Genomic DNA, 14,152 nt, shown 5'->3' on the forward strand with positions numbered 1-14,152 from the left:
TTTGATGTTAAATCCCAGCTGGAATTACGTGAAGTCTTTCCCTTCTTACTTTCAGTAAATCATACCCTCGCCCTACACTGCATTTACATATAGCACTAGCACAATCTATCTGACAGGATTGCTACAACAGGGTAAATCTGCCATAATCATAATCTGGAGGCCCACAGATGCAAAGATTTGCACCAGTACTGCTGTAAGGCACAGTAAGTGGTAATAGTGCAATGTTATACAAATACCATCTGTTTATATACTAGGTGTATTCATTAAGGCAAGTGGGAAGTTTTTAAAAAATTATGCAAAGAACTCAAGAAGACAGTCATTAATATCTGGACAGAGTCTCTTTTCCTACTCTCACATTTCCTGTCTCTCTCTTTCCCCTAATCACATGCATAGATTTTTGCTCTCTGTTCCAACAACCATTTCACTTACCCTAGACCTGCAGGCCATACAAAAACCCTGCTATTCTCTTATGAATTATGAGCAACCCCTGTGCTGTGGATAAGAACCCAGTTCATGGTTAATGCCATGGATTACGCATGTGTCTGTACAGTATTTCCCCCATCCTTTCCACTACTGTTTGTCTACCCAGGATTCCATTTCTATCTGTCCCATTTTATGCTCTGAACTCCCTGCTTACTCAAAAATTGTTGAACCCTTGACTATGTTCAGACAGGCAGCTCTCAAATTTTCTGCCCTGGGCAGGCCTGTTGGCCAGAATTTTCAAGAGGGACACATTACCCAGTCAGGAAGGCTACCGCATGGGTGAAATACAACTATTCACAAGCCCCTGCCCACCAGCTCTCCTCCTGAACTATGAAATGACAATGTATTAAAAAATTTCTGCAGTGACATTGGTACACCTCCGGGCTACCTCCAGAGATCTTCAAATCTGGACATGTTTATATGGACTTCTCTGGAATCACATGTTTATCAAGTCACCTGCTCCAGAAAAACAGTACCATAGTCCTTAAAAACTTAAACACAGAATTACCACCTGATCCAGTAGCTCCATTCTTGGGTATATGCCCAAAAGAATTTAAGCAGGGACTGGGACAGGCATTTGTACTCACTGTTCCCAGTAGCACTGCTTACAAGAGCCAAAAAAGTAGAAACAACTCAAATGTCTACTGACGGATGACTGGATAAACAAAATTTGCTATACATATACAATGGAGTATTATTTATCTTTGAAAAGTGAAATTCTGACACACACTCCAACAGAGATGAACCTTGAAGATACTATGCTAAGTGAAATAAACAAGACACAAAAAGACAACTACTGTATGATTCTACTCATATGAAGTATCTGGAACAGGCAGCTTCCTAGAGCCAGAAAGCAGGATGGTGGTTCCCAGGGGCTCGGAGAGAAAAGAATAGGAGTTATTGTTAATGGGTGTGGAGATTCAGTTTGGAAAGATGAAAGAGTTGGACGGGGGTGATGGTTGCACAGAATTTTGAAGATACTTAATGTCACTGATCAATAAACTTAAAAACAGATTAAAATGGTAAATTTTTATGTTATGAACATTTTACAATAAAAAATCAACTGCTCTACAGCCTATTCTCAAACCACAAATTAAGTCAAAATTCAACTTCAGCTACTGTTTTCTCACCTCTGATCATTTATACACTGAAAACGTTTTATTGTTTAATCCTTGAAAAACCTCGCAAGTGGTAAGTACAGAACAGCAAAGCTTTGTTGAGATGTAGGTGGGTACAGGGTGAGGCACTTGCATTAGTTGGCAAAGGGGCTCATTCTTGAGTCTCCCAAGATCCTCAATGCCTGAGATTCAAAACAACACTGAGGCAAAATGACAAATTCTGCTCTTCTTTGACCTTTTTCAGTCAACAGAAAATCAATTAAACTGAGAATGCAAGACTTAGATTATAGCTTTTTTTTTTTTTTTTTTTTTGAGACAGAGCCTCAAACTGTCCCCCTGGCTGACATCACAACTCACAGCAACCTCCAACTCCTGGGCTGAAGCAAGTCTCCTGCCTCAGCCTCCCAAGTAGCTGGGACCACAGGTGACCGCCACAAAGCTTAGCTATTTTTTTTGGTTGTAGCCGTCATTGCTGTTTGGTGGGCCTGGGCTGGATTTGAACCCACCAACTTAGGTGTATGCAGCTGGTGCCTTAGCCACTTGAGCCACAGGCACGGAGCCTAGATCCTAGCTTGATACGTGTATTTGTCTTTGAAAGAGAGCCTGAAATCAGAGCTGGGTAGGGAAAGGGGGAAATCAAAACATATTTTAGAAATTCTTTCTTTTTTTCATCTAAAATGGGTAACAAACAACTCCCCTCAGCACTTTAAGCGGGGGCTTTAGTTATCTTAAAATGATAGCAAAATGGATCAATACTAAAATGGATCATGATATCTCTGGGCAACGTTACAGTACCTGTTGCAAAGACATTTCACTTACTTTTTTAAGTGTTTATTTTATAAGTATATTGAGGAAAACATTTTATATATTCCTAATTATTCTTAATTACTTCATTATTATCATAGATACATGGATATCACTTATTACATTACAAAAATAATTTATCTTTTACATATTCAAATAAGTTCTACAATTAATTTCATCGTCTAAACTCTTATTATAGATGATTAGATTTTAACATCCAGAAAAAAGGTATTTTGTTGTTATATTTGAAACCATAAAAATATTACAAACTTGTTTATAAATATCTGAATGATCAAATAATAAAAAGCTAAAATAGATCATCCTCTCATGAAAGGTTCAATGTTCTTTGATGCTTGAAGCATCTACCTTGCTCACAAGGCTCAAATTAAGCAAACCTGGTGGGCATTCATTCGTTCGTTCATTCATGAGACTTCATGAACCTTACTGTGTGTTAGCCTCTGCGTCAGCCACCAAGGCCACAGTGGTGCACAAACCAGACATGGTTACTGCTCATGAAATTGTCTGTAGATTACTTTCAGATGAGAAGAAGGTAAATGAATTTGAACTGAATTAATTCAGATAGCCCAGCAATTCATGCAATGGTCTGTGTGATTTTTTTTTAGTAACATTTAAAATGATATTCAAGGTCGTAAGAGTAGAGTTGGTAATAAATTCAAAGCTAGACTTCAGTGTCCACTGAGGACTGTTACATCCTCAGTCCTCATCTTATACGACATCTGAATACTTTTGATCCCTTCCTCCTCCCTGATACCCTTTCCTCTCCAGGCTTCAAGACGTCACCCTCTCTTAGTTTCTCTCCACTTCACTGATTACGCCTTCTAAGTCGTCTTTAAATCCATTTATATGCTGAAGATTCCCACATTTATTCCTCTATTCTGTGCCTCTCTCCCAAATGCCAAACTCATACATACAACTGTTTACTAAGGATCTGTTTCAGTGCCAACATATCCATTACCTAAGGTAAGCCCCCACCCCACGGCCTTCTGCATCTTAATTAGTCATGCTTCTGGCTGTTCAAGACAAAAACAATAAAATAATTTTTAGTTCTTATGTCTTTCACAACTTACATCTGTTTGTCAGAAAATTCTGTTGTCACTACTTTAAAAATACAGTACATCCAGGGCGGCGCCTGTGACTCAAAGGAGTAGACTGCTGGCCCCATATACCAGACGTAGGGAGTTTGAACCCAGCCCTGGCCAAAAACTGCAAAAACAAACAAACAAACAAAAAACAAAAAACAGTACATCCAGAATCAGGCTACCTTTCAGTATTTCCCCAATACTTGCACCACGGCTTGACACACCATCATTGCTCAGCTGGACTGATGCAGGAGCCCCAGTCAGGCTTCAGTCAAAATGATCTTTTTGATGCTCTTTAACGTTGTGTCTCAGGGCTTTTTCTTCTTCTTCTTCTTCTTTTTAATAGACAGGGTCTCACTCTATTGGCTGGGCTACAGAGCAGCAGCAGCATCATAGCTCAAGGCAACCTCAAATTCCTGATCAAGTGATCCTCCTGTCCCAGCCTCCTCATGAGCTGGGACTGCAGATGTGGGCCACAACAGTGGCTACTTTTTTGACTTTTTTGGGAAACGGGGGTCTCGCTATGTTGCCCAGGCTTGCCTGGAACTCGAACTCCTGGCCTCAAGCAATGTTCCTACCTTTGTGCCTCAAAATGTGAATGCTTTCAAGTGGACTAGTCCTTCTGCCTGAGATGCATCCACAACATGGCATGGTTACATTCCTCAGCTCTCGCAACTCTTCACTTAAACTTCATGGTCCCCCTCCTCCTCTGGCCACCGTATTTAATTGAAACCTCCCTCTGGTGTTCACAATCCTTCTTTCTCTACATCTTGCTTTTTATCATGACAGTGATGACCTGCTAACAAATTATATAATTTACTTACTCATGCTTATTTGTTCTCCTTCCACCAACTAGAAATGGAGGCTATCAATAGGTATTTTGTGAATGAATAAATTAATGTATCCAATAAATTATGGATAGTTAAAAAGCATTTTGGATTTTTTGTAATTATTTGTTAAAAGTGAAGCTTACAGAAACCTATTGTGAATCCCTACCCTCCTCCCTCCTCTGGCTGACATATAGCTCTCTGTTCCGCATATTTTAGTTTTCGGTATATACTAGTTCTGGAATAAGTTGCATTTCATGTGCTGTAGTTAAAACCTTGATTAAGTCAAAGTGGTCTCTGCCCTGTTATTTCTTTGCTTTAATGGACCTGACTGGAGATGTCTTGGATAATCACATCATAGTTAAGGACGTAAATCCTTGACAGTCTTTCTTCCTAAAACATGTCCCACCGTGCCCACTTGATAGTAAACTTGATGACAAATTAGGCCCTGCAGTTTGCAGTAGGTTTATGACTTTCAGGTTGAGACTCATAATTGAAATCGCTTTGTCAGTCTGCAAATGGCATCAGGTGTTTCTCATTACAGACCAAGCTTAGTGTTCTGGGGCTACCCTTCACCCTAAAGCAGTGGTTCTGAACCTTCCTAATGCTGCGGCCCTTTAGTACAGTTCCTGTGAGTTGCGACCCACAGGTTGAGAACCGCTGCCCTAAAGTCTTTCCGACATGACTTATATGTGACATACATCACAGAAACTACTTTAAATCACACCATTCCTCACACCCCTACACACATGGTAAAAAGCCACACTTTAGATTCATGGCTGATGACCTCTTTGAGATGATCCAGGGCCCCCAAAGGGATCAGAGACCCCAGTCTAGATTTTAAGTCACCCAACTCCAATATATCTTTCAAATATGATGAAAATCCTTTTACATAATGCAGGAAACACAGAGACAAATTTAATTTTATCTGTACATAATGGATACAGAAATACATTTTGGTTCTTCAAATTTCACTGAACTATAATCAAATATTTAATTCATAAAGTTCTTGGAAATATATGATCATGAACTCTTAGTACAATAGTACATGCCTGTAATCCCAGGAGACTGAGGCTAAGGTATTACTAGAGCCCCAGGACCATATCTCTATAAAAATAAAAATTAAAAAACAAAAAAAGATCAAAGAGATAGACAACTACCTTGGAACTATTTTATTCTGGATTTTTTTTTTCAAAGACTTAAAGAAAAAACCATTCTGCTCCTCTGGGTGCCAATGTTAGTGAATAAATCCAAAGGGGGCAAACTAATTTAAGGGTAGTAGGAATGCTTAACTGGATGCTTTGCATGAGGACAAATTTCAGGATACTATGGAGAAGCACCTGCAAAGAAAGAAAACTCAGCCATCGACAAAGCACGTCTTCATCTGCACTTTTTTTTTTATCTTTGCAATCTACTGATTTCCCCTCCTTTTTTTTTTTTTATTAAATCATAGCTGTGTACATTAATACTATCATGGGGTACAGAGTGCTATTTCTATATACAATATGAAATACTTTCATCCAACTGGTTAACATAGCCTTCATGTCATTTTCTTAGTTATTGTGTTAAGACATTTATATTCTGCATTTAGAAGGATTCACATGTACCCTTATAGGATGAACCATAGGCGTGATCCCACCAATCACCCTCCCTTCACCCATCCTCCTCCGTCCCCTTTCCTCCCTCTCCCCTTCCCCCATATTCGTGGGCTAAAATTGGGTTATAGTTTTCCTATGAAAGCTATAAATTAGTTTCATAGTAGGGCTGAGTACATTGGATACTTTCTCTTCATCTGCACTTTTAAATGTAATCAGCAACATATCTAAGTGAACCACCATCAAGTATGCATTTCAGGGTTAAGTGCTAAGACAATACACGCAGCATACATGATGTGCAAGGGTGTCTCCTAAATAAAAATGGAGTCTTGTAACACTTCAGGCACTAGTATTTATCACTGAATTTAAACATCATAGTCATATGAAAAAATCAAAAATGCCACATAAATGTTATAAAATGTGATATAATTTTCAAAGGAAAACTCTTGAGCAAGCATAGCTGGTTTCTTCATGGCTATCACATGCTTCTTAAGAAACCACAGCATCCACCCTCTTCTCCACCTTCTGCTCCCCACCCCACCCTAGTGATTTCACTCCTTCTACTCTCAGTATTTGATTGAGATAAAGACCATGTTATTATAATAAAATCCTCTACAGGAATTACAAAAAAAAAAAAAAAAGTTCAACAACTGGACTATTAAAATCTTCATTCAATTATGTTATACTTTTATTATTAATTCTCTGTGCTATTTCTAAATGGTAACTTGTAATAATAGAATTCCACATAATATTAAAACTGTTTAATGATCTTTGGAATACTGCTTCCCAACAGGGCACCATTACAAATCTATGCCATGTTCCCATCTGTCTTTCTGCATGTTAGACAACGTAGTATTTCTACAGTCATTATACACAGACTGCTGGAATCTCAGGGCACCCAGGAATCCACCACTTCCTGGAGAGGGAAGGCTGGGAGATGCCATACAACTGTCAGAATAATAATACGTGAAATCAGTACATAAATTATGAAATGCAAGTATATGGTTCTCTTTTTCTGAGAAAGAAAATCACTAATTCTCCACCGAGATGAAAAATAAAAACAAATGAAACAAAAAACCAATGAAGACCATCTCACCAAGAACTGCTCATCCCCATGTATGTTAATATCTAGTATATAACATTTGCCTCTTTGTTTTCCTGGCACTTTTCACCACCCAAGATGAAAAAGATCAACTATCCGTGCTTGCTGAATGCCTCTGCCTGGGATGTGGGTGCAACCAGCTCAGCGCAGCAGCTGAATGAGACCAGACCTGCCTTATACAGGTGGAAGCAGTGGTGGTGGCTCTGTGATGACCAGCCACCAGGCCAGCAGCTCCTTCAAAGGCCATTCCTCAAAAGGATTGTCAGCTCTGCTTCACTCGCCTTCTCTTGGTTTCTATCCGTTTTCTAAGCTAGGTTCCCCAGTCTCTGTGTTCCTCCATGAAGCTCCCTGTCTAGTTTCACCCACCAGGTCCCAGGCTCAGAGCTGCAAGCAGAGCCAAAGTGGCCCAACCATCAGGGAAGAAAGAAGCACGGCAGCTAAAACACCACCCACGTCAGCATGGGGGCAGCGATGCTGGTCATAACCCCACTCTGAGATGCCTGTATACAGCAAGATTTATAATATGATTCAAATTCATTGCTACGTAAGTGCTCGCCTCAAAGCCCTTTTCACTTGATTTGTTGATTATCCTTTTATATCGGTCCAGTAACCAATTCACAGGTTCCTAGGAGTGAGATGTTTTGTTTTCTATCTCTACCTTCCTACCACTCTGCCCGGGAGTGGGCAGTCTAAGAGGTAACATACCCTTTCTTCATACCCAAACTGATCAGAAGCCTTCAGTTTCTGTTTTTTTTCCACAGAGGCAATTTCTTTTTTCTTGGTTATTCGGAAAAGATCTCTATTAAGTTCTCTGAATCATTTCCCTGGGGGGAAATGCTTGGCATATACCAAGGGGCCAATGAACCCTACTTGCATCCTCAGAAACTGACTTCTTTCTAAATACACCTTTTCTAGAAATAATTAATTATCTTGATTTAAGAAACCATCCCTTGGGCTTCTATTTAGTTACTAAAAATTACACAGGCAAGTATTTAATTTAATGGCATAGATGACATCCTCAGTGTGCATTTGAAAGCAAAGTTTTCTTTTTTTTTTGAAGTTTTTGGCTGGGGCTGGGTTTGAACCGCCACCTCCAGCATATGGGGCTGGCGCCCTACTCCTTTGAGCCACAGGCGCCACCCCCGAAAGCAAACTTTTCTACAACAAACTGTAGTTTAAATTATGAGCTTTGACTTGGAGATCCTATTTTCTCACTTATTTTGCATTATACAACTGGATGATCTCACACCCAAAATGGGTTGAATAAGACTGAGTAAAAATCGTAATGAAATCAATTCATTCAACATTTATTGAGCATCTCTACCTGCTAAGCCTGTGCTAATTGCTTTGCAAATGTTATCTCTAATAGGGTTTAATAGCAAATGGTAATGCCGCATTGTATATCAAAAGAAAAAGAATTCTCTGACACAAGAAATGGAACCAAGAAAGCATTAAGTGGAGTCTTTCTTTCTCCTACTCTCCCCACATGCCTGCCCCCCTGGACCCTTTATATTAAAGTCACAGGCTAGCACAGATCAAGAGTTTGGAACATAGCATCATATTTTATACAGCCGAATTTTGGATTTGAAGAAATGTTGAGTTTTTATCCTGCTATGTGCAAAATTTGAAATCTTCAAAGTATTTGATATCAAGAAAAGTCACAGAATACACTGTGAATCATTACCATCAACAAGAAGGAATTTCTACAGGGATTTAGGCATTAAACGCTTTGTATCCATCAGTTTTCTATACATGTGCCTAATATTCCATTTTTAACTATTTTGATATTTGTAGATAGTAATATGTGTATTTCCAAGATCATCTTTCCCTTTTTTTTTGAAAAAAATAAATGCTTTCATGTCCTACATGGTTTTTAAGTGACAGTTTACCAATACCAGGAATACATTTTCTTTTCTACGTACTTCAAATTCATTTCATGATGGAAGGCAATAAGAGCCCCAGCAGAATCTATTCCTGAGCTTGCAGTGACCTTGAATTAATGGTGGATCATAATTTGACAAAATCCAAATAAGAGATTTTATATATTTTATTCTTAAAGATGTTTGTTTATTTTATTTTGGTTTTTTCGCCAGGGCTAGGTTTGAACCCGCCACCTCTGGCATATGGGGCCAGCGCCCTACTCCTTGAGCCACAGGCACTGCCCAAGATGTTTGTTTATTTAAAGCAAGGAAAACATGGCTCAGTATCTTTTTTTTTTTTTTTTGAGACAGTCTCAGTTGCCTTGGGTTTTAGTGCTCTGGCATCATAGTTCACAGCAACCTCAAATTCTTGGGCTCAAGAGATCCTTTTGCCTCAGCCTCCCCACTAGCTAGGACTACAGATGCGGGCCACGGCTCCCAGCTATTTTTAGAGGCTCTTGTGCTTGCTGAGACTGATCTGGAACTCCTGAGCTCGAGCAATCCACCTGTCTCAGCCTCCCAGAGTGCTAGGATTATAGGCGTGGGCCACCGTGCCTGGCTAATGGCTCTGTATCTTTCAAACAAAGTAAATATAGGGACAGATTTTTTTAATTCTTAAACATCTTCAGTAATCACTGCAGAATATAAGAAGTGCCAATTATTGCTAAGGGATAATTATTAATAAATAGCAAAACTGTGAGTAAAACCTCAATATTCTAATAGTCTAATTTTTAATATACTCCAAAGGTCAGCAAACCGTTGCCCGAGAGCCAATCTGGCCTGCCAAATATTTTTGCTAAAGTTTTATTGGAACACAGCCAGATCCATTTGTTAAAGTATTTTCTATGGTTGCTCTCCATAATAGCATCTTTGAGTAGCTGGAACGGAGACTATATGCCTGTAAAGTCAAAAATATTTACCATCTGGCCCAAATGACAAAACCTTCTAAAACTCTGAAATGATTGTGTAAAGACCACTGACTTACTTCCAGAGCTCCAACTCTTATTAAACATCAACAAGTCTCTATGGTTGTTTAGAGACTTACTAAACAACCATATTGGACTAGAAAGATTTGGTGAAGGGTTTGAGGGGAAAGGGAGATAATTAGTCATCTGCACCACAGCAGGTGAAGTCATTGCAGACACCTCCATCACTAGGTAACTTGGAGAAAGGACAGAACTTGCAGGAACTCTTGAACATTTAACTCTTTCATCTACAAGTGCAAGAAGAGGTCAACCTAGTTGACCACTACACATTTTAATCTCTGTGATTATCTAAAATGACTTAAAGTAAAACCGTAAGTAAACTCAGAACCATTTGAGTGCATGAGCTAAACCTCTCCTAACATCTGCCTATGTTGAGAGTGGGGAAGTAGTACATTTTAGAAAAATGGAAGCAAAATGGTTAAAGAAGGGTATGTGGAAGTTTCTTTTCTTAAAATTTTTCAGTAAATTTGAAATTATAACAAAACAACAACAACAAAAAAAAAAAAAACAGAAAAACAGTGACAACAGGTTGAGTATGGTGACTCATGCCTGTAATCCTAGGACTCTGGGAGGCCAAGGCCGGTGGATTGCCTGAGCTCAGGAGTTTGAGACCAGCCTGAGCAAGAGCAAGATCTCGGCTCTAAAAAATAGCTTGGCATTGTGGCAGGTGCAGGTAGTCATAGCTACATAGGAGGCTGAGGCAAGAGGATCACTTCAGCCCAAGAGTTTGAGGCTGCTGTGAGCTATGATGCCACAGCACGCTACCAAGGGTGTCCAAAGTAAGACTCTGCCTCAAAAATAAAATATGGTTAAAACAAAATAAAATAGTAAAAAATAATTAAAACAATTTTAAATGTTAGCACTTAAAAGGGAAACTTCAATGACCTTCTTCAACATGCAAAGTTAATGTGATATATAGATAAAACGTCTGTCAAACATCCAACCACGTCCAGCATGGCTGTTGAATAATGCATGCTCAGGCCAGCAGACTACTCTTCCTCTCTCTCATTCTGCATCCTAAAGTATTATCTTCCAAATTTTACCCTTTGAATTTATCTTACTTTCCATAAAACAAGCTGGTTAATAACTAAAGAGATCACAGACAGGCAAGAAGCCAGAGGTGGAGAGAAGAGTAGAAGGAAAAGGGAAAAGGAGTAATGAGGCCAAGGAAAGGATGGAGGGGAGAATCAGGAATAAAAGAGCCTCCTTCATCAACAAACTAGACTGACACGTTCCAAAGGACCACAAGTGTGAACAGGCCTTTGTGATCCTGTCTTTGGCAGAATAGGAAGCAAACTTAAGCGATACACTTGACTCTCCTACGATACATGTGCATCCCTTACATTTCATATGTACACCTATTACATATTCAAAAAAGAGATGAGTTATTTTTATAAAACACAAACACTAAGCAAAAATTATGCTAACTGAAAAAGTGCCTAGAGAGCCACACACATCCACGTTGTTAAATATAGAAGCTAACTGTAATGAGAATCATTATCTCCAGTTTCCAAGGATACCAGAATAAGCACTACTCCTAAATTGCAGTTCATTCAGCAAAGGGCAGAGAGTCATTTATATTCAGGGTCATCCCTGATAGCAGATGTGGAGGGAGGACCAGGGTAAATCACCCTGCTTGTTCCATTCTGTTTGTGAACTACTCCAGGTCCTGGTCCCCAGTCCCCACCCTCTGGTCCTAACCTTGGCCAATGTTTTATGGGGAAAATTGGAAAATCTGCTTGTCAACAGCAACTTCCAAGAGAAAACAAAACCCACAAGAGGCAGGGCAGTCCGAGGTGCGATGAACACTGGGGGTGGGGTGGGGGTTGGCTTCCCTATTTGCTTTGTCTGCGGAAAGGAGCGGAGGCTGGTTTTGTGTGCCAGTCACACTAGTCGCCATCTTTTCCAGTACCTATAAAGAAACTGCACAGTTAATTTCAACTTCCCACCCAACCAAGGCCATGTGAGGCATTTGAAGCCTACCACTCCTACACTGCCATGTCTCTAGAATTAAACTCATCTTCAACTCACTCACAGGATTGAGTCCTTCTGTAACAATCACTTTCTGTTTGTACAGCTACAGAAATAGAAAAACTACTTTCTGACAACCTAGGAGATATTGCCTCTGAATCATTTGTTTTTTCAAGATGGCTGATTGATTGCTTTCAATGTGGCAGGCACCGTGCCAGGTCAGGTAGTCAGTGGGGAGAAGGGACAGGATCACCAGGCAAAGTGTCTATAACTAATGGTGTCCTAAACTTAGGCAGTTTACGAAGAGGCAAATTATCACTTAATAAAATAGTGATGCAGGTTTTATAGATACTTGAGATCTGTCTTAAACTTACAGAAAGTACATACAAAAACATGATCCAAATTTGAGAAAAATTTTCCATTTAGTTTCTTCCCCATCACCTGTCTAGCTAATACAGGAAGACCTCCCATGCAGCACTTCTGCTAGGTACAAAGAGGTGCTTGCCAAGGAAAGAGCTCTCTCTGCCTTCAAATGTCTCCTCCTGATAGACAGGAGACACTGTACCAGGCTAAGCTTCTTAGCTTAATGTGATAATACAGAATAAGCTGCCTATTTTGATAATGAAGACCTTCTAGGACTTCCCTCCTTTGTGCCGGTTACATTGATACTGGTCACTGTTTTTAAGAGGGAGAAAGAATGAAATACAACATAGGTCCCTAACAATTATGTAACATACACGGTACCAGGGCAAGCTATTTCAATACTAACACTTAATACAAAAATTACAACCTGTTTCATCCTATACATTTTAGATGACTTGAATATCAGGTATATAGATGTATTGTCATGAAAATTTCAGTACAGCCCAATATATATACTTTTAAACAGACTATTTTTTTTTACTATCATATTGTTTCTAAATCCAGTACAGAAAGTATTAAGACCCAAAGTCTCAATTTTGAAGCTTTGCAAACGCTTAATAAGTTAAGGTTAAACTAAATAGGGCACTATTAATCTGGTTCCCTCCTCCCACTCAAAGCTAGTTCTTGGTAGGGCAAACACATAGACACTTTGTTAGGTGAACAGAAAACACAGAAACTATTCACAAGTCACTGGCAAAAAGGTCACCCTCTATTTTAACATTTTTTCTGATAACCCAGATCAGTTTCCACAGACCTGTAAAGATAGAAGCCAGCTTACCTTAAGCGACATAATTGACATAATTGTATTTTCTACTTGAGGACAGTCAACTGCACCCCCCACCCACCAATCTTCAACACTGAAAGGACCCCAGTCACCAATTCAGGAGCCTAGAACCTGGACCTGAGCCTCGTAACCCTCAGGATGTAAAATCTCAGATGATCACCTCTCTCTGCTATTCTAACATTTAAATTACAGTCTTCTTTCTGTGTTATGTCTTTGGAAATACTTTCTAGTAGTGCACCACCCCTTTTTAACTACAAAGTATCCAACTGGCAATCTTCAAATTATAAAGGCTGTAGAAAACGCCCCTGAGCGCTGCTGCAAATTTTTGAAAAGTAGATTAATGACAACCAGACAGGGATCAAGGTCCACAGCCCCAGCCAGCACCCCGGCGCGGTCTGGAGCCGCTCGTATCCCGGGCCCAGCTTCCAGCCCTCCATACTCCAGTGCAGCCTCCCCGGCCTCGCTTCTCCACGGAGGTTGCGAGCAGCAGAGACCACAGTTGTCCCGGGTACCGTCCCGCAGATCTATGGGGCGCTGCTGGGGTGGCCGTGGTTAGCGGAAGGCGGCGGGAGGCTTGGCTGCGTGTGCGTGGGGTGGAGGTGACATCGTAACCGGAGAGTTGCGAGGGGAAGGCAGGGCAGTGCCAGCGGCAGGAGGCTGCCTGGAGGCTGCTTTCGGCCGCGGGGCCAGGGCGGAGCGGGCGGTTGGCAGCGCCCAGGGCGCACAGCAGCCTCCGGGGTGGGGAGAGTGGAAACGCGGCTGAGCAGCCCGGCTCCCGAGTCCCAGGACCGTCCGGCTGGGCTGCCCATGGGGGCACGGGCAGGCTGGCGACAGGACAGCGCCCTCCCTCCGGGCGCCGGGGGATGGGCCCGAGCTCGGGGGACGCGCACTCACCTATGCACAGCTGGATGGCGTAGGCGTAGTAGGACCAGCCGAGCAGGAGGCTGATGAACACCACCGGGATCCAGTACAACACCCGCCGGCACCGCCGCCTGGCGCTGCCCGGGCCCGAGGGCGCCATCTTCCAGCCGCATCCACCT

At 41.0% G+C, this 14,152-nt stretch overlaps 1 protein-coding gene across 3 annotated transcripts in view; it reads right to left on the minus strand.

Annotated features, from left to right (window-relative positions):
• The window catches only part of ZDHHC2 (zinc finger DHHC-type containing 2), a 56,252-nt gene extending 42,106 nt beyond the window's left edge, over nt 1–14,146 (minus strand). For all 3 annotated transcript variants that reach the window (XM_023517804.1, XM_023517805.1, XM_003797652.3), the window contains exon 1: nt 14,007–14,146. In XM_023517804.1, coding sequence (XP_023373572.1) covers nt 14,007–14,146 — 140 coding nt within the window. The remainder of the gene's footprint in view (nt 1–14,006) is intronic.
• Between the last annotated feature and the right edge of the window lie 6 nt (nt 14,147–14,152).

The sequence above is a fragment of the Otolemur garnettii genome, unplaced genomic scaffold (assembly GCF_000181295.1).
Source record: "Otolemur garnettii isolate 467f Iridium unplaced genomic scaffold, OtoGar3 scaffold00121, whole genome shotgun sequence".
NCBI lineage: Eukaryota > Metazoa > Chordata > Mammalia > Primates > Galagidae > Otolemur > Otolemur garnettii.